The following is an 18,982-nucleotide window of genomic DNA, read 5'->3' as shown; positions in this document are numbered from 1 at the left end:
ATTTTTAATACAAGAATAGGTTTTTGTTTTTTTTGATACACAGTGTGAAGGAAAAACATTCATTAGTTCAGTTAGACAAGTAAAGACTTTAACACTGAATTAACACACACAGCAACACATTCTCTCCCATCAACACAAACACACCACCAGAACAAGTTTCTTGATGGTTTTAAACACACGGACACAGAAACCGATGCTAGCTGTATGACACAAAGTTGCCCACCAAACCAGAGGACACAACAGTTTGTTTTCAGCAAATACACGAATACCTCCTGCCTATATGCACATTTTTCCTCAATGCCCCAAAATAACAGAAACGGTACAAAACAGAAAATAAAACGTTCACAGTTCACACTCACTGCTGTTCAATCCTTCATAAATCCCACAGCTGTATGAAAATGACTCATATTCATGAAGAAAACACGATTAAGACTTTTCTTAGACATTCTTTGCCCTAGTGAAGATGTAAAACTCAAAATGGACATTTAATCTCCACCCAAAGTTTTCACATAAGACCCGTTAAGAAGACAATGAACGGATGATTTCACATAAAACCTTCTCCCAATAAATCCTGCTCGATAATGACATTTCCGAACAGAAAAACATTTCGGTTAATTGTTCAGAGGCTCATTTAAATGTCTGCACTTCTGATTAAAGATTAATGCCTAAAACTGAAGTTCTGAACATGAGGGCGAGTAAATTATTTTGGGTGAACTATAAGACTATAGTTGGGTGAACTATAAGCTCTGTGTCAGTAGCAAAGCAAGTTAATGTGGTCTGGGGTTTCATTAGTGTCCCAGTAAAAAAAAGTAGAATAGAATAATGTCTACTGTACCTGCTCATTAACACTGTACTGTACTGTTACATATACTGGACCACAGTTCATAAATATCACAGAATTCATAAAGGAAGTATAAAAAACTAATAAATAGAGTGATGTAGCCATACGCAACAAATGCTGTTCAGGCGGTGTATCAAGCTCTGTTTGGGTTCAGTACCCTCATAGATAACACAGCTGTTGTCGAAATAATGGCTTACTTCTATTATGACAGCGTCTAGTAAGAGGGCATTTGCACCTGTGATTGGCCAGCCCTGGCACATTCTCCACCTTTACAGAATGTGAGGGGGAGGAGTCTGTGTATGACAGGCCACCTGTCCGTCTGTAGTCAGATGCCAAGGAGTGAAGTTAGTCAGCGTGGCTCTCATCCTTCACCATGATGCCCATGTACCTACCAAAGACTTTAAAATAAATACAACTGCAAGAGTAATGGTGATACAGGGTTCCCACACATTTTGACCAACTGTAAAAATCATATTACAGAAATTGCACCAATAAAGGGGTATTTAGTCAATGAAATATTTAAATTCTGAGCATATTTTTTTACTAGAGACATTTCAATTTGTATTTATTTATTTTTTTAATTTTTAGATTTTTCTTTTTTTTTTTAAATAATTTTATTTATAGAAACTGCACTGCTAAAAGGTCATTCAAAGCAAATTAAACATTTAATACTGAGCATAACTTTACTAGACACATTTCCATGTCTATTTATATTTAATGTATTTATTTTCATAAAATTGTATTTCATTGTTTCCAAATGTTTCCAGGTTGTTCAATGACCATGGGAACCCTGATGATAGAGACTGAAAAGCCTAAAATTAGGATGAGCAAAATTACCTATTAGTCAGAAAATCACAGGTGGGAATAGAGCTAATGGCCTGATGCACGTCCATAGCCGATATCTCTCTCGGAGTTCTGTGGAGACAATAAGAGAGGAATGAAACGAGGATGGGAAACAGACAGAGAAATCTCATGGTACATTTGCTATCTTGGTATAATGGGGTTATTGACCTTTGAGCATTAAATGAGAGGTCTGTGAGTCTTGTCAAACTGCTGCTTTCTGTTAATGTATGCGACTTCGATCAGTTCCTGCTTGACTGATTATCATTTAAGCGGTGCTCTATAAAAGGCAGTTACCGAATACTGTATAAAAGGCAGATGAAATATTCTGCTCCATCTGTGAGCGTGTGTCAGGCATGTGAATGAAAGCAGATGTGCTGAGTAAGTAGAGCAGCACTGAGCCAATCTCTTCTCTCTCAGGGCCAGGCTCTGCTGCTCTACCACTCAAATGAATCAGATTTCATGAGCTATTCTCAGTGCTCTGATAATTATATACTATCATAAAGCACTTCCTCTCACAATCACAATCAAATCACATTAGACAAAGTTCAATGCTCAAGAGCTCTTCAGAAATGACCACGAAGTAATTTAGCAAGCACTATCTGAAAAGAGCAGAAGAGAGTTGGAAACTACTCTTACTCTGAATCGTGCTGTTCTGCCCATCTGTCCTGATTAATCTTGTACTGGCATTCTGGCGGATGCACTGACCTGTTTTGTTGGGATTTCCCATGGGCACTGGCCAAAGACTCCCTGAGGATCTCACTGGCAAACTGCTCCACAGCCTATGGAGAGTTTTAGACAACGAAATGCATTATCTATTGTAACACACTGTCATACCCAGGACAAAAAAATATATAATTTTTCTCACTGATGAAAAAAGACAAATTAATAAACTATATGTACTGATATTCAAGATCAATGAGATAAGAGCTGGAGACGCTACCATTTACCATAGAACTAAAATTCAGTAAATAGGGCAAAGGCCTGTTCACACCATGAACTATAATGATGACTTACATTAGGGTGTGAAAACTTTCTAGCTGTCATTCATGATGTGAACAGCCCTATTAAGTCAAATTTTTTCTCTAAAAATAAAACTAATTACTCATTCAACGCTTACCTTAAGTATCATGGTCTCCACGACTGGAGCAAAAACATTCTTCTCCACCTCCACCTGCTGCAGTGTGACACCGATCTAACACACACACACAATATCATTACATCTATGACACAGCAAAAAAGTCTGCTGATAGACAGAAAAAACATTTCAGACTCACTCACCTGCTCCGTCGTGTCTCTGATGAACTGGGTTGATGGGCAGTGCCCCAAGAAGAACTTGGGTTCCTGTTCGGCCTCTTCCTGTTCCAGTTTGATCTGGACCTTGGCAGCATCTATGTCTTTCACACTGATGATGTCAAGAAGTTCATCTACCTCCTCGTCAGGCTCCGCCTTCAGAATCCTCTGAAGTTGCTCCAGACGTTGTGACAACTCCTCACAGCCTGTCAGAGTCGAGCTGCAGTCTAAAACACACACACACACAAGCAAACATGTCTTAGTGTAAAACAGCAACAACTCCTCACAAGCAGGAAGCAGAACTACACAAACCAACTAAAAACTAATAATAATCTTGATTTACACTATGGCTTTGTTCCAATTTCCAAACATAATTATTATTATAATTATTAATAATAATAATAATAATAATATAGTTTGTATTTTGCATAATTATTATTAGAATTCTATTTAGTTGCTATTACTACTTACACATAACTCCTGAAGAACATTTACGCCCCTGATTCTAGTACAGCCTTATCTATGAAATCTGCATGTATTAAAAATGCTCTAGGTAGGAACTCTTTAGGGACTGAAGCAGAGGTGATGCTCAATTTCAGCTGCTTATGCCCAAGTTGAATTCATGCCCAACATTGATATTTTTCATCTCATCATTATACAAACTAATGCAACATCACTGGAACTACAGGGAGTGAGATATATATATATATATAGAGAGAGAGAGAGAGAAAGAGAGAGAGAGAAAAAGAGAGAGAGCGAACACTACTGCATTGTCTGTGACAAGTCTTGTGCAATTCAAAGTTTTGGATAGCTGAGAGAGACACAGGCCATGATGAATTAACTTCAACCAAGGGTTCAAAGCACAAACAAGCATGTATGCCAATTACATAACTTATACACTCACCGGGTTCACTGTCGATCTGTGTGAGTATGTCCTCGATGGAGTCCTCCTCTATACATTGAGGTTCAGGGTCAGGGGGTGTATAACCACGAAGACGGCACCAGCAGAGCACCTCTTTAGTTCTGGGTGGAGTGAGGGCCTGAAGCCGAGGGGTCCTCTCTAAAAGATCAGAACATACACGGCGCATAGCCACTGCTCGCTGCAACTACACAGAGAGAAAGAAACAAAATAAATGAACACAATCCAGCAGAGCTTACAGATGCAACTCTGACTAGATGAAACACAAGCAACCCTGTACCTCTGCAGCTCTGCGTTTGCCAATGTTCCATGAGTAGTACTGATCCACAGAGGTGGCACAGAATGGATGAGAGTCCTCATCTGTGAAGAACACACCAACTTTGATTTTGACTAGTGTAAATTGACTTTTTATGCAGACTTAATGACTGGAGACAATCAATTGTTTCAAAATTGATAATAATAAATGTTTCTTCAGTACCAAATCAGCCTATTAGAGTGATTTTTGAAGGACCATGTGACTGGACATGTGGCTGCTAGAAATTCAGCTTTGCCATCACAGGGATAAAATACATTTTAAAATATATTAAAACAAAACAAATAAAAGCCTCTGTGATTGTAGGTGACTTCAAATAAATAAATAAAAAACATTCCCTGACTCGAGACTTTTCATTTAAAAAATAGTTGACTTATTTCATGGTGTTTTTAAAGTCTTCGAAAGTGTCAAACTTACTTTTCTCAGGGACAATCAGAGGGAATTTCTTCACGATGGCCGTCAGAAGTTGTGTCATGTTCTCTATGTGCTCCGAACTAAGAGAGATTGACAATTTCTTTTAAATATCTACCCAAATATTACAAGCTTCTAACATACTAAAATAAAATTTCCATTTGCGTCACTGATATTGAGCAGCAATGGTGCTCCATTTATTTTTTGTTTTATGTTATGTTTTTGCAGATGACTACATTGAATCTGATGATAAAATAAAATAATAAATATACAATACATCTTTATACTGCATTTTACTCCCTATGTGTAATGAGTCTGAATTGGTAAGAAAATTTGCTCACTCACTAAGAATTGGTCAATGAATTAACTATTTACTCAAGAAACTGCAAGTCATTACTTATGGTGAAATCCAACTTAAAATGTCATGAGGATTACATCAGTGTTAACTCAATTAAGTGTCATGAGAATTTTATCAGTAATATTACTGATTAGATGTTACTGTGGCGACAATTAAAAAATTCTAAATTGTCTATGTGCATGTCTGCGGGTGTCAATGCCCCTCTGCAGAAAAAGAATCCTTAGGGAAAAACTGACATTCAGACAGATCAGAAATGAGAGACTCAATAGTGTGTGTTCTTCTTACTTGATAAGGTCATGTGCTGTAGATTCTATGCCTTGTTCTACTTTAATACTAGCAGCTGTGTCTGTGGGTGTGGGGGTTGTCGGCAGTGGACCAGAGGAGGGTGCTGAAGAGGCTGGGGCAGATGTTTGGGGTTGGGGTACTGGAGTTGTACAAGTGGTGCTAACCAAACCTGGTTCAGTTTTAACTATGTAAAGAGACGAACACAGTGGAAATCAGTGGATTGAATGGTTTTTCACATAACTGCTTGACATCATATCCAATGTATGTGTGTATGTACGCGCACACATGTGCATGTCTCACCTTGAGGTACAGGTGTGGATGCTGAGGAAGCAGCTCCACTTGTGGTTGTGTTGCTACTAGATGCACCTTTAGCACCAGACTGCATGACTGTATCATGATCAAAAAAGACAAAAGACATTTATATCATTACAAACATTTTCATTAAAAAAAAAAATGTCTTTTCAATTTCTATTTATAAGAAATATTGAAAAAAGGTATAACTGTTTCTGTTAAGCAGCACAAGTCACAAGTGTTGTTAACACAGGTAATAATAAATGTTTCTTGAGCACCACATCAGCAGAGTAGAAAGATTTCTGAAGGATCAAGTAACACTGAAGACAATAGCTGCTAAATTTTTTTTGCAATCACAGAAATAAAACATTTAATTTAAATCATAATAATATTTCACAACATTTTGTGGGGTTTTAGAGCGAACCACACAAATTAAAGATTCAATTGGGAGCATGGTTGAAACATGAGGAGCGCAATTCCACAAAAAGGCTCAAGACACAGGATGTTGGAAATCAAATCCTAGCGCCATGAGTCTGAAGCATAGACAGTAAAAGAAATGGACACAGCGACCCCATTGGAACTCAATTGAGACAAATGAAGCCCAGTTTTAGCGTTTTTTAGCACTTCCGTTTCTGACGCGCAGACTCAAACGAAGCTTGACGACGTCAGCAACCTGTCTGCCAGATGTAAATCTTCTAAGTGGCTGTGCGTTCAAACTGCCATCGTTAATCTTGCAGAGACGGCGAGCTTGAGCGGGGAGTTTTTAGGCGTGAGTGACCAGGAGTAAGTATTCTGATTAATTATTTTGTATAGTATTTTAAATTGTAACGCCAGTACGCCATATTAAGTTAATTGCCTGCGAGCTTCTCCTCCTGTCTGTACGGTAATGCGACAGAGAGCCGAGTGGTTATGACGCAATCGTTAGCCTATTTTTTACAAAAACTGTTTATACGGGGCCATAATGTAACATAGAAGGTAATGGAGCCCTTTATACATTGTCGTGTATCTTTAGAAATAAATAATGGACAAACAGAGTCTTTAAACGCCTCAGATGTAAAGTTATTCACTGTCAAAGTGACGCCAAAATGAATGGGAGTCAATGGGAATGCTAACGCAAGTGAAGTTCTGCTAAAAGATGGCAGCCCCCACCCGACTTCAACTTCCGGTCGAGTTCCTTGCCCCTTGGTCTGAAGCAAGTCCACTAAACAGCAGCTTGAACAGCTGTCAACATTAGAACAAAAGAACAATTATTGACAATTCCAATTTGGAAAGGAGATTGTCAAATTTGGGGCAAGTAATCAAGATTGGTGGTCAAAGAGATGCACAGCATGACCATTACATGTAAATCCATGATAGTAATCAGGATCACAAGCTCTTTGGATTGACTTCCTCCCACCTACAGAAAAGAACCAGACTGAAATACCTTTAAGGGGACCTTTTAACCTCTGGTCTCCACAGAACATGTCCTTATGTCAAGGAATGGCACAGAAACTGTCTTCTACAGATGTAGATGCACCAAAATGAACTCAAAAGGACTTTGACTTCATTGCTTAACTCTATTTCATATATGTAACCCACACATTTGACTATCAAGTTTCTAATCACTTACTGTGTATGTCTTTTTAATAACTATAGAATAGCTTAATGATTCATATTCATGTTTAGTATGCGTGTGTTTGAATCTTCTTGCCTGCCAATCAATTATTTGTCAAATGTATCATATTCTTGTTATAGGAATCATGTCCAAAATTATACTCTGCATGAGAGGAGAAATTCGGACCACGTGATTGATAGGATAACATTTGATTTATGGATGGGAATGAGGAATATACAACTCACCGAGCAAAGACAATATCTAATTGGTTAAGACACCATTTGGGAGGTATCCCACATCCCGGTTTAAATACTCAGGACACCATAAAATTTTGCTTTTTATCCTTTTTCTTTTGCCTTTAGTCATGCCTGCCTTTTAGCTCTTTAGCTTTTTGGTCATGGCTTGTAGCCGTGCTTTTAGCTTTTGTTTTTTGCGTTCTTTGAGTGCCATTCCAGCGTGCTTCGGCCTGCACACTCGCTGCTACTTAGCCACAATGAGAAGAAACGCCACCTAGTCTAGTCAAACTTTTCTTCTATTCTTTTACTTCAGTTTAGTTTATTTTCTGTTGAGAGTTTCAGGTTCTGAGTTAAGTTTTGCCTAACACCGTGTCTCTGAGTTCGACCTCGAGTGCCCGTCTAAAACTTAAACCGAGCCCACAACTCCGCATCTTCAGCCAACACCCAATCATTGGTTTCCCAAGACGTCACTTCAACGACTATTGAACTTCCAGCCAATCAGCAACCTTGGGAAACCCCCTTTTGGACAACAACAAAGGGAACCTCTTTACACAGGCACTTTACACTTAATGTGTTAAAATGCCAAGTTAATGTCTTAAAATGCTGATCTTGTTACTTTACTAATTAATAGTGTTATCACTATATTTGGATTTTAATATCCATTGCAGAGTTTATGTTATATGTCTCGTTCAGTAAATCAATGGCCGACTCAGTGATCAGCCGTAAAACAGTGATTCTTTCCAAACTCCCTATTAAATTGTAAATGATTCCCTTTGAGCTAAATTAACCTGTTTCCCTTAATATTTCATACCTTTGATCAAATAAGCCCTGGGGAGAATATGAGAAGTTCAAATATGAAATAATCTTACCGACCCCAAAACTCTGAATGGAAGTGTATAGGCCTATATAAAATACTACAGTGGTAGTATTAAGTATCTGGATATATATCTTTTTTATAGTTATTTATTAAAGACACAATGCATGACTGCTACAGAGAATGAATGTAAGTGCAAGCCTGACGCCTATTTTCTGGCAAGCATTGTTATTCTTCACAAAATATACAAGCCTGATTGTATGGTCAAGATACACAATTACAATTTATTTAGGACCAATACTAATTTACTGCTAAATATACATAAATAGCATCCTCTAGGGTACTAGACCTGAAGTGAAAATCTTTTCTGGATCGTCCCGAATGAGGCACAAGGGTAAATTAACTCTGACTTATATATTATTTATGTAACATTATTATACAAGCCATAATACAAATTGTACAGTATTGATGTAAATATGGAGTCCTCTAAAGAAGCCATTAGTACAAAGATTGTTTTAGGTTGACTTTAATTGCTACAATGTGCTTAAATAATAAGAGTGTGTGAGCAAGGTAAAGTACTACAGTAACTACTACATCCAAAAACAAGAATGTTTTAATTTTACATTTGAGTATTCAATATTCTATACTCTATACTAGTATTCAATTTCTATAGTATTACTTGAAACCTAAATAGAGCGAGATAAATTATTGGCATTGTAATAAAGATAAAATAACAAAAATAAGTATTGGTTATATTATGAAATAACATTTTTGCATACTGCCCACCCATTGTGCTAATTTAGTACAAATATTCTTTAAGCCATGACTAAGGTAGCATTAAAGTGTTTATGTTCTGAGTCATGTAGTTCCTGTTGTTTCTCATAAATGTTAAGAGCACTCAGGCCTTCCATTTCTCAATTACTGAATCATGTAATCTCACAATTACTTTCTTCCATACGTCCATCCATCTCTATCACTATGACAACAGCTTGAATACTGTTACAGGAAATGGTCTGTCTCACTGCTCTGATGTTCAAGGACTGCACTCATTCAACAAAAACTAAACTGAGGCAGCCTTTGCTACCATGGTGCTGCACAGATCAATCTAAAACAAAGATAGCAACCAGGTAAAGAGAACACAAAATGAGAAAATCAAAACTGTATCTGACAGGAGAGTGTCTCTGGAGCACCGTTCACCCATTACTGTCATCATTGATGAATGCTGAACAAAAACAAACATCTCTGATAAATACAATCTGGCAGGCTCAACACAGCTGACAAAAAAAATGTCAGTCCATGAAGGCTGGCAGAATTAAAACTCCTTAAAAACCCAACACAGCCCAACATGACACACAAGAGTTCCTTGCTTTAGATCAAAATGGTGCTGAATTATAATTCACCACTTGTAGGGACCCGAACCTGCAATCTTTTGGTTGCCATCCAAAATCTCTAACCACAATGCACCTCTCCAGGTTTTGGAATGGAGCAGTTAACTAAAACATGAAGCTGAAAATAGTCTAACTTGACAATATTACACAGACTCAAAGCCTTCAGGACACTAGAGATCAGGAGTGTGAGTCAGGCTGTGTGGGTATCAGAGAAACGGGGTGCTGATACCTTTGCCGACAGGCATCAAGATGGTCTGCAGCCCTGAGGAAGCACTGCCTACGCTGAGTTGCTTCAGCTGATTGGCTGGGATGGTGAGAACCGTCTGCTGGGAACTGGACTGAGCTGGATGCAACTTTAACATACCTGTGAATGAAGAGAATCATGGTGACGTGAACCTAAAAAAGAAAGCATTTCAAGCAATGCAAGTAGGGGTAGATGGCTTGAATTATCCAAAATGTGCAATGTAACATGGTTATTTAACATATAAACCATTTTTCATTTCACATATTGCAATCGTTACTGTGAAATCTGATGTTATAAGACTTTGACATATCACCCACCCCTAATTAAGTGTTGATAAAGATTTAATTCACTCTTGAAACTAATGGACAGAGGCAATTTAGCCAACAGATGGAGAAAAGACATTTGTGTTCCAATTTAAGAGTAATGTAATCCAATGTAAGAGTCTGTGAGAGCTTTAGCTGTTTTAGCTTTAGATTTTTTTCAGTGAAATTTCACAGGCCACTGTCTACTGTCGATAGTTTAGTGATGTATGAAGCACAGCTCACACAGAAGAAGTCACTTTAAAACCAAGCAGCTTTCTGTTTATCAATATGGCAAGTTTGCATGACTAACTTGAACCAATTGGAAAATCGGTGAAATTCCAGGTGGTACGGGCCCGCGAAAGGTGTGCTCATTTTTTTTTTAAACAAGGGGGCAGCTCTAGACAAAAGACGACTGGTTACCTGAGATAGTGGCAGTAGTTTTCCCGCTGACCGTCCCTCCACTTATCAGTGACGCTGCAGTGACCAGTGATGGGCTGGAGCTTTTGGCTCCGCCCACAACAGACGACCCCACCCCCTTCGACAGGCTAATGAGAGGCATGTTGACGCTCTTTGCGACTGTGACAACAGAGGCAGAACTCTTTGCTGTGTTGGTGGCAGAGCTGGCACTCTTGGCCGCACTGATCACCGCAGCTTGACTGGCAGCTACAAGCACAGAATGCTGCGGTGGTGCTTTTGCCGTTTGAGGGAATGGCTGAGAGGACGATCCTCCAGCGGCTTCTGCTGACTGTACGGGGGAAAATCATTAGAGGGGCTATAAATGGACAAAGTGACTTCAATATATCAGCTTTGTGATGGAGGCACAACACAATGAGTTTCCAGCATGAACATTTTTCATCTTAGTTGAAAGCTGTAGGTCAAAGCTACAGAATGATCTAATCATGGAATGTGATTTTAGTCCAATAAGATTTTCGTAGGGAAGGATCTACACTTCTTGATCCGAAATCTCCTACCTGTTGAGAGGTGAGTGTGGCACTGGGTGTGGATGGGGTGGAGCTTGTGGCAGTGATGACGCCTCCAGTCATTCTCAGGGTTGTTGTGCCAGGTTTATTCAGGTGACTTGCTGCACCAGCTGTTACCATCTTCACTGAACCATCTGACAGCTTCACCTGAGAACCTTGAGACCCACCCACCACCTGTCAATCAAACATTTAAAGAAAGAAGTTGAAAAACTTAAACCCAGCAATCTAAGACATATGTTATTCCTACCAAAGGCTCTGTGTTTTTTAGCGATAAATGAAACTGTAAGCCTTACTATCACTCCAAAATGTAAACAGGGCTCCAGACTGCGACGTTGCCCAACTCATAAGCTCTGCCATTTCTGTTGCATTTGAGAAACATCAAATGGCAAACAAAACAAAAGCGAAACTAAACCATGCTACATTTCAACTGCACAGCGCAGACCGTTAATCAGCTCGAACCGTATCCAAACAAACTTCCGAGCTCAGAACATCTTTACTCTGGAGACAAAGTTGATTTCGCGACACTGTTACTGCACAGATGCAACAGTGCTGCGAGATTCAGTGAGAAGCATCTGAATTCGCAGCACAATGATAAGGTTACTGCGAGGTCTAGTGAGAATCATCAGAGACAATTTATAAGAGACATGCCACTTCCTCAATCTTCAATACAACTATATAAGGAAAACCCGTAACGGCAAAGATGGCGGTTGTATTCACATGTCCCGCCCCTCCAGCTGGAAAGCCAATTATCTGCTTTTAAGTCAAGTCGGGAAACATTTAAGCCTATCGTCTGGTTCCACTGACGTGTGCGCACAGTTGAGGAACCCTTGCGCATGCGTAGTAAAAGTATAACCTGTGCGGCAAAGTCATCAAACTTTTTCAGCGATTTTTATCATATTTTATTGCTGTTTCTATACATGCAGTTTTTATGTCCTGGTGACCAGTGAAAGTGCCCATTCATTTAGATATAGGAGCCTGGTCTTGTTAGTCTGAAATAGCTGCCCAGAGGCATTGCCAAGATGGCGGCCGAGTGGCACGACTTGCCTAAAAGGACTTTGGAATCATTCAAATGCTAATGCTAACTGTAACCATGGTGTTGTTGTAGAAATAGTCAAATGCATTATATAAACAATTTCAGGGTTTGTACAATCTTTTGTGAGAATAAATTCAAGCACTTTTCAATGACTTTCAAGCATTTCACACATCTATTTCGAGGACTTTAAAGCTATAAGATGATCCATTTTGAATGTTATTTTTAATGGGATGAACAAAATATACTTTGTGGTAAACAAACACTTGTGTAAAATGTATAAAATACATAAAATCACACTTAAAAACAGTAGACGGCAGCAGAGGATCACCTATTGGCTTATTATTCATTAATTTCTACATTTTCTCTATATTTTGAAACTATAAAATCACTGTTATGATAAAATATAAAAACAAGAAATCAGATTTTGTCAGAATTTTGAATTTTTTTGTGTATGTTGTAACTTTCTTCAATTTGCTACTAAAAATCACACATAATCACTCAAGTTGGTCAGTTCCATATGCTAGAAAAGTTATGGTACATTTAAGAGTGGAATATATACATTTTGTCTAAAAACCTGTTACTGTTAATAAAGTTAATTTCTATGCATCTTAACTCGAGCTTAGTGCTTTACTGTCAAATCTGTATAAAGTATAAACAGTAAATAAAAGAAAAATAAACAAGAAATGAACAAAATATTATTAGTAACTGCACTTATTAATGCAAAACAATAGTAATTTATAGTAAGGATGAACTAGTCTCTTTTTAACAGTGGTTTCGGCAATAACAGACTTTAATATTCATGCCAATACAGCTTCACTGGACTTGAAAAGAGAGTGAGAAAAAGACTGCAAGTATCTCCCTTACATAAATAATAGAATATGCAGTTTTGCAAGCTTTAACTTGTTTTTCACACTCATTCTCGCATATCTTTCCTTCTAAAGTTGTTTCTCTCTTGCTCTTAAGCCCACAGTAAATACCCTCCATCAAACAGAAACACTCCACCGTGACTTCCAGATTACTGAAGTAAATCAGGCACTGATCAATATGTATGGTCATCTTACTGCATGCAAACAACTTCCAGTAGGTAGTAGTAAACACCAGAGGAAGAGATTTGATTTACAATTCACCTGTGCTGAGGGGTTATAACGAGAATTATAATAAACTAATGAGCAGAATTAATGGTGCCCTATGTGCTCCGCTTTATGAAGAGTATGATTTATATGGATAATTAAGCAACAAGAAGAAAGGTGTAAAGAGAAGGAAGGAAGGAAGCCCATGAGTGTGTGTGTTTACAGGTTGAATTACAGCTCAAATGTCAGCTGCAGGCATACTCATTTGCCTTTATCTTATAATCAGGAAGACACACACATACACACACAGAGAAAGGGCTCTAGAGAGTGTGAGCTCTTCAGGAGAGGCATTGTGTAACACTAATGAAAGTACAGCAAGTTAAAGAAAGAGAGAGATAAAGCAAGATCAATGAGATGGAGAGAGAGCAAAGAAATCGATGATGAAGAGGGAAGAACCCCTGACCACTTTTGCTTTTTACAGTAGGTAAACTGATCCCACTCCTTCTGAGTCACTGAGTTTGAGTGAGTACAAGATTTAACATTTTATTTCTATATTTTATTGAAGCTAACTTATTATTGTTTTAGCAAGATAAATTAATTTGTGGATAAATACATCTCTGCTGCATTGTTATCTACAGCGCCATAGCAAAAAGAAATGCCATTTTACAAAACTTGTGAGCTTGCATTCTGAATACAATAAAAAGTGGTCAGGTACTGTGAAATAGAGACAAAACATCTTCCATCTGCACCTAAAATAAAACCTACAGCATGACCTGAACACCAGTGCAATCCAATAAATTCTTATAACATAATATTCTCTAATTGTATTAAACATTGTAATTTTTTATATCAATTAATAATATACATAATAAATAACATATCACTGTATGCATATAACTTCAAACATTAGAGGGGGAATATCAAAGAAAAGAGATTTTATGTTATTAAATCCTTACTTTGTTACACACCTGAGCCAATATGGCTGCCTTCTGTCCGGCTGTGACCCGAATGGCCTGCTGGGTACTGGATGCAGGACTGGATGGCACGTGACCACCAGAGCTCTGTTTCCCAGAGCCCCCTGGCTGGCCAACCAAGAACGTGCCCTGAAAAAACGTAATAGTGACTTTGTCAGAATAACCCAAACTGACAGTAAAGGCTTCTGGGATGTATGTGTCTTTGACTGGACATTGTTTTAACATATTAAACAGAGGTCATTAAAATAGTATGTAAGAGTAACTGAATGAGTCTATTTAACAAAGTAAGAGTACACACGATCAAACTAAAATTAAGAAGATTGAACTAAACAACTAGTACGTCAGGATCAATTCTACTAGTTAGTGCATGTCATAAATTATTATTTACAGCAAAGACTATTACTTGAGGAGTCTGTTTGAGGATGTAAGAAGTGTAGGATAAGTTGGAAGGCAGGCTGCCAGACCCTGAGGACCCACTGGAGGAATGTGACCCTCCAGAACCAGAACTCTGAGACTGCTGGCCTACAGAGAGAGAACAAGATAGATAGATATTAGTTAGATATTTATCTGAATACAGAAAGTGACAATGACAATGTTCCCAAATTCATAACACATATGTGTCTGACCTGCACTGTTTGAGGCTCTCAGAATGGCTCCCTGTGGGATCAGCAGCAGTTTGCCTTTGCCCGATGGGTTCTTGCTGTTGGTGGTCAGGTAGAGTTTGGTACCCGGAGGCAGATTAGCCAGGTTTGCCAGGTTATTTGCTGGCAGTTGTAAGGTGGCCATAACTATAAAAAAAAAAAAACAACAAGAACAATTAAACAAAAGAGAAACATATATCAGGAAATAGTACAGTGTCAGAGAATAAAGGTTGAATTTGGATTAGGTAAATTATCAGTGAATATGAACTTGATCAGTTCCTCATTGAATGTTTTTGTCCTTGACAGCACATGGCAGCTATATGTTTTCACTGTACATGCGCTATCATTCAAACAAATGTAATCCTTTATTTATCAGGGAAGCATTAAACTGATACCCGATAATTTTTCAAAATTTATTAAAATATAAAACACTCATTCAAACGTGAAAATTTGCAATACAATATTACTTTTTATAAAAACAATAAATGTGTACACAGCTTCATTTTGGTGTAATCTAAACTGATATTATAAGTGGACTCATATGATGCAAAAACGTGGAACCTATAAAAAAATAAAAATTCAGCAATACAGCTTAAATCTATTTCTTATACCACTAACAAGGTGTCTATATGCATCCACATATAGGTGTTTTTAAAATTAATCAAACTAAACCCTGTTTCCCCCTGTGGTGGCAGGGAGATACAAGTGTCTGACTGAATAATGGTGTTTCCTAATGGTTTAGTCAGCATTGCGGTACAGCCACACACACTTAGTTTAGCCCTGTGAAATTTCCCTCTCTGCACAACATTTGCTGATCAGCCTGACAAACACTTCTCCAAACACGCAAACAAATGTACAGTCTTGTTCCTTCACCCACACACACACACACACACACACACACACACACACACTGTTCTGAACATCTTAATTAACTTCCCTGGCAAGACAAATGCTTCTCGAACCTCACCTTCTAAAAATGAACACATGCACACTTTTATTTCAAGATTCAGATACACATCTTTGCATTTACACAAACAAGCACCTCCCAAACCACAATCAAAAACGCTTTATTCACATTTATTGGACCAAAATTTCATTCCACATAGCTGCATATTAAACATCAAGTTCTAATTGGTTGAGGCTGTCAATTTATTTAGCTTTCAATGAGGATAGAAAACCTGATGCTGACAACTTGTCACGTTTCCACGTTACCCTTAGTTATCTCAAAGGAAACACACAAGATCACATCAATTATCTGGGTCACCTTATGGCATGATGATCACGAAAAAATGTGTACACCAACCTCCACTCTTTCCACTTCCTCCAGACCCACTTGCTGCCTTGGTAACGGCATGCACCTGCTGTCCCGTGATGCCGCTTGCACCGCTGCCTCCTCCACTGACGATTGCTTTAGCGACACCCTGTGCTACCACTTGCTTTGGGCCCCCCACCTTGGACATAGAGGGGCTGGACTTAGCGACCAAGATCTGCCCGCTGCTCACAGAGACCTGTTTGACAGCGGAGCCCAGTGGAATCCCCAAAACCTACAAAAACACACACACACACACACACAGTTACTCTGCAACTGAAAATACTTGTAAATTGCACAACTGAACTAACATAAATCAATAAATGTAACACTTTTGGTGTCCTTTCTATATACACAATATTTACAAATATTTTCTTTACTCATAATTTTTTTATAACCAAAACAGATGTGTAGTATATGTTATCTATTAAGTCTTATTTCAATTTGAGAAAGTTATTCACATCTCAATGTTGCTCAGGCTGCAGAAATGCTGATTAGTGGTTACACCTCAAAGATCTGAAAACGTTAGCGCTTGATCAAGAAACTTTGTCTTTAAAAATAATTTATAATAAATTTGTAAAGATCCTAAAGAAAATTGCTTCACTTAAAACCAAGTGTTCTAAGGAGTAATGTGAAAAATATGCAAGAAGTTTGCTGAAGACTCTTATGTAGAGTTTGAAAGTTAAGACTTTTTTGCGCAGAATTTCATACTGTATATGGACAGTTTTTAAACAGGATGTACGAGTAACTTTGACTCTTAGGTGCTAAAAAAGGCTGGAGTAAAGAGTAGGAGGTCCACAGAGACACAATGGCCTGAGCTATGTTTAGACCGCATGACCACAGCACACTCCAGTTTCAAAAACTCTCTCAGACAGGACAGCTTGCATTGAGGAATGAAACTATAGAAATACAGAAGTGAAGTATAGAACTAGCTAGATATTGTTTTTGGACATTATAGATGCATCTGAACAATCATTGAGCTATGATGTCCAAATATTTAGGTAAGCAGCTCACAAGGTACTGAAACAATAGGGTTTGGTTTGAAAACAGTCTAAGATTAAAGGAAAACACCACCGTTTTTCCATATTCCACTATGTTCTTCCCTCAACTTAGATGAGTTGATATTTACCTCTCTAGTGTAGTGTGTGCACTTAATCGCTGTAGCGCACGGTGCCAAAATGTCAGCATTTTTAGCTTAGCACCACTTCGACCTCAGCACAATTAGATCATCACTCCTGAAAACTCCCCCAAACTACTACCAATAGAGCAGGTGTGCAGGGAGAGGGAGTTTTATTTATAATTTTTTATCCGTTTACAAAATCAACATGTTTTATTTTGTGCCACCATACTTACTTGTGTAACTACTCATGTAAATAGGGAAAACATGGAAGTGTTTGGCGGCTTCTAAATTCATCCCTGTTTGGATCCTAAGGAATGAATGGTGCTAAGCCAAACACTAACATAGTGGTGCTGCACGCTGCAGCGATTAAGTACACACACTGATACAGGAGAGGTATGCATCAACTCGTCTAAGTTGAGGGAAGAACATAGTGAAATACGGAAAAACAGTAGCGTTTTCCTTGAAAGAGTCAAACAAATATCGAATATAAACAGTCAAAAACATTAAACATTATCGCAGTGATAAACCAAAAAAACTAAACAAAAGAGCATTCATAAAAACCTTGCTGGGTGTAGCACCTCCAGTCCCTGCCCCACTCTGTTTTTGCGGCGACATGGCTATCACGTGACCTCCCTTCACTGTCACATACTGTTGTTGCTGCTGGGAAGCTGCTGTGGAGATGACCTGTTGCTGTGGTGACGGCTGGGAGGACACCTCTCCTGGTTCTTGCTTGATTATAACCTTTAAACAGACAGACAGACAGTCTCGCTGTCATATTACAGCGAGATGTGCACTGAAAAGCCATCAGTTTGATTCACGATTCAATTTCAACCAAGATATTTTGCAGAGATATTGGGCGTGTGATCCAATCTGAAGTTAATATAGTGAATCACACATTCCCTTGGGTAGGAAAAACATATGCTTCTCTGAGTGAGAGGCTGAACATTGAGATGAACTCCGTGAACTTGAGTTGAGATTCACCTCTCCTGCCAGTAGCACACATCTAAAATGTAAACCAATGCAAACTCCATCATACAAAACGCACATAATCTCAACATCACTGTCATATTTCTCATACAAACAACAGTAAAAACTCACACACACTGTAACCCTGAACTAAACTCTAAAATGCAAAACTTACTTTTAATTTCTTATCTTTTTTTTAATTACTTTTTGAAAGTTTCCACCCTCTGTCTTCGATATTAGCTACACTGTTCATTCTTTTAAACAACACTGTATTAAACTTTTAAGTATTCAGACAAAAGTTTTTGAGATTATGTACAGTACCATCCAAAAATATTTTTAAAAGAAATTAATTTACTTTTATTCAGCAAGGAAGCATTAAATTGAACAAAAGTTACAGTAAAGACATTTACTATTTTTTCTATAGAACATTTTAAATAAATTATGTTCTTTTGACAATTCTATTCATCATAGAATCCCTGGGGGGGGGCGTATCATAGTCTACAAAATGTTTTATCTAAATAATAATTCACAGTATCAATGTATTGAGCAAATACTGTAAATGTGGGCTTGGTCAGCAAAAGATGATTTTATCAAAAACATAAAAAAAATCTTACTGACCCCATACACAAGCTCAAATTATTTTTGACTATTCTGAAGAAACATCTGTGGACCATTCCCACTGCATGTTTACGTATGAGTGTGTGTGTGTGTGTGTTTGTTTGTGCTCTGGGAATACTTCAGTCCTCTGCACAGCTTGTGC

At 38.1% G+C, this 18,982-nt stretch overlaps 1 protein-coding gene across 4 annotated transcripts in view; it reads right to left on the bottom strand.

Annotated features, from left to right (window-relative positions):
* Positions 1 to 26: 26 nt before the first annotated feature.
* LOC113045375 (YEATS domain-containing protein 2-like) overlaps positions 27 to 18,982 on the bottom strand; it is a 36,933-nt gene continuing 17,977 nt past the window's right edge. For 3 of the 4 annotated variants that reach the window (XM_026205730.1, XM_026205728.1, XM_026205729.1), the window contains 18 exons: positions 17,818 to 17,997; positions 16,131 to 16,371; positions 14,813 to 14,974; positions 14,590 to 14,708; positions 14,169 to 14,315; positions 11,101 to 11,283; positions 10,550 to 10,874; positions 9,813 to 9,947; positions 5,561 to 5,647; positions 5,261 to 5,444; positions 4,624 to 4,700; positions 4,174 to 4,253; positions 3,879 to 4,080; positions 2,963 to 3,201; positions 2,802 to 2,876; positions 2,390 to 2,463; positions 1,679 to 1,756; positions 27 to 1,229 (listed from right to left, as the gene is read on the bottom strand). In XM_026205730.1, coding sequence (XP_026061515.1) covers positions 1,187 to 1,229; positions 1,679 to 1,756; positions 2,390 to 2,463; positions 2,802 to 2,876; positions 2,963 to 3,201; positions 3,879 to 4,080; positions 4,174 to 4,253; positions 4,624 to 4,700; positions 5,261 to 5,444; positions 5,561 to 5,647; positions 9,813 to 9,947; positions 10,550 to 10,874; positions 11,101 to 11,283; positions 14,169 to 14,315; positions 14,590 to 14,708; positions 14,813 to 14,974; positions 16,131 to 16,371; positions 17,818 to 17,997 — 2,631 coding nt within the window. In that variant the 3' untranslated portion in view covers positions 27 to 1,186. The remainder of the gene's footprint in view (positions 1,230 to 1,678; positions 1,757 to 2,389; positions 2,464 to 2,801; positions 2,877 to 2,962; positions 3,202 to 3,878; positions 4,081 to 4,173; positions 4,254 to 4,623; positions 4,701 to 5,260; positions 5,445 to 5,560; positions 5,648 to 9,812; positions 9,948 to 10,549; positions 10,875 to 11,100; positions 11,284 to 14,168; positions 14,316 to 14,589; positions 14,709 to 14,812; positions 14,975 to 16,130; positions 16,372 to 17,817; positions 17,998 to 18,982) is intronic. The other variant, XM_026205731.1, reaches the window with a different exon arrangement.

Source organism: Carassius auratus, chromosome 27 (assembly GCF_003368295.1).
Source record: "Carassius auratus strain Wakin chromosome 27, ASM336829v1, whole genome shotgun sequence".
NCBI lineage: Eukaryota > Metazoa > Chordata > Actinopteri > Cypriniformes > Cyprinidae > Carassius > Carassius auratus.
This window is presented reverse-complemented; position numbering and strand designations above follow the sequence as displayed.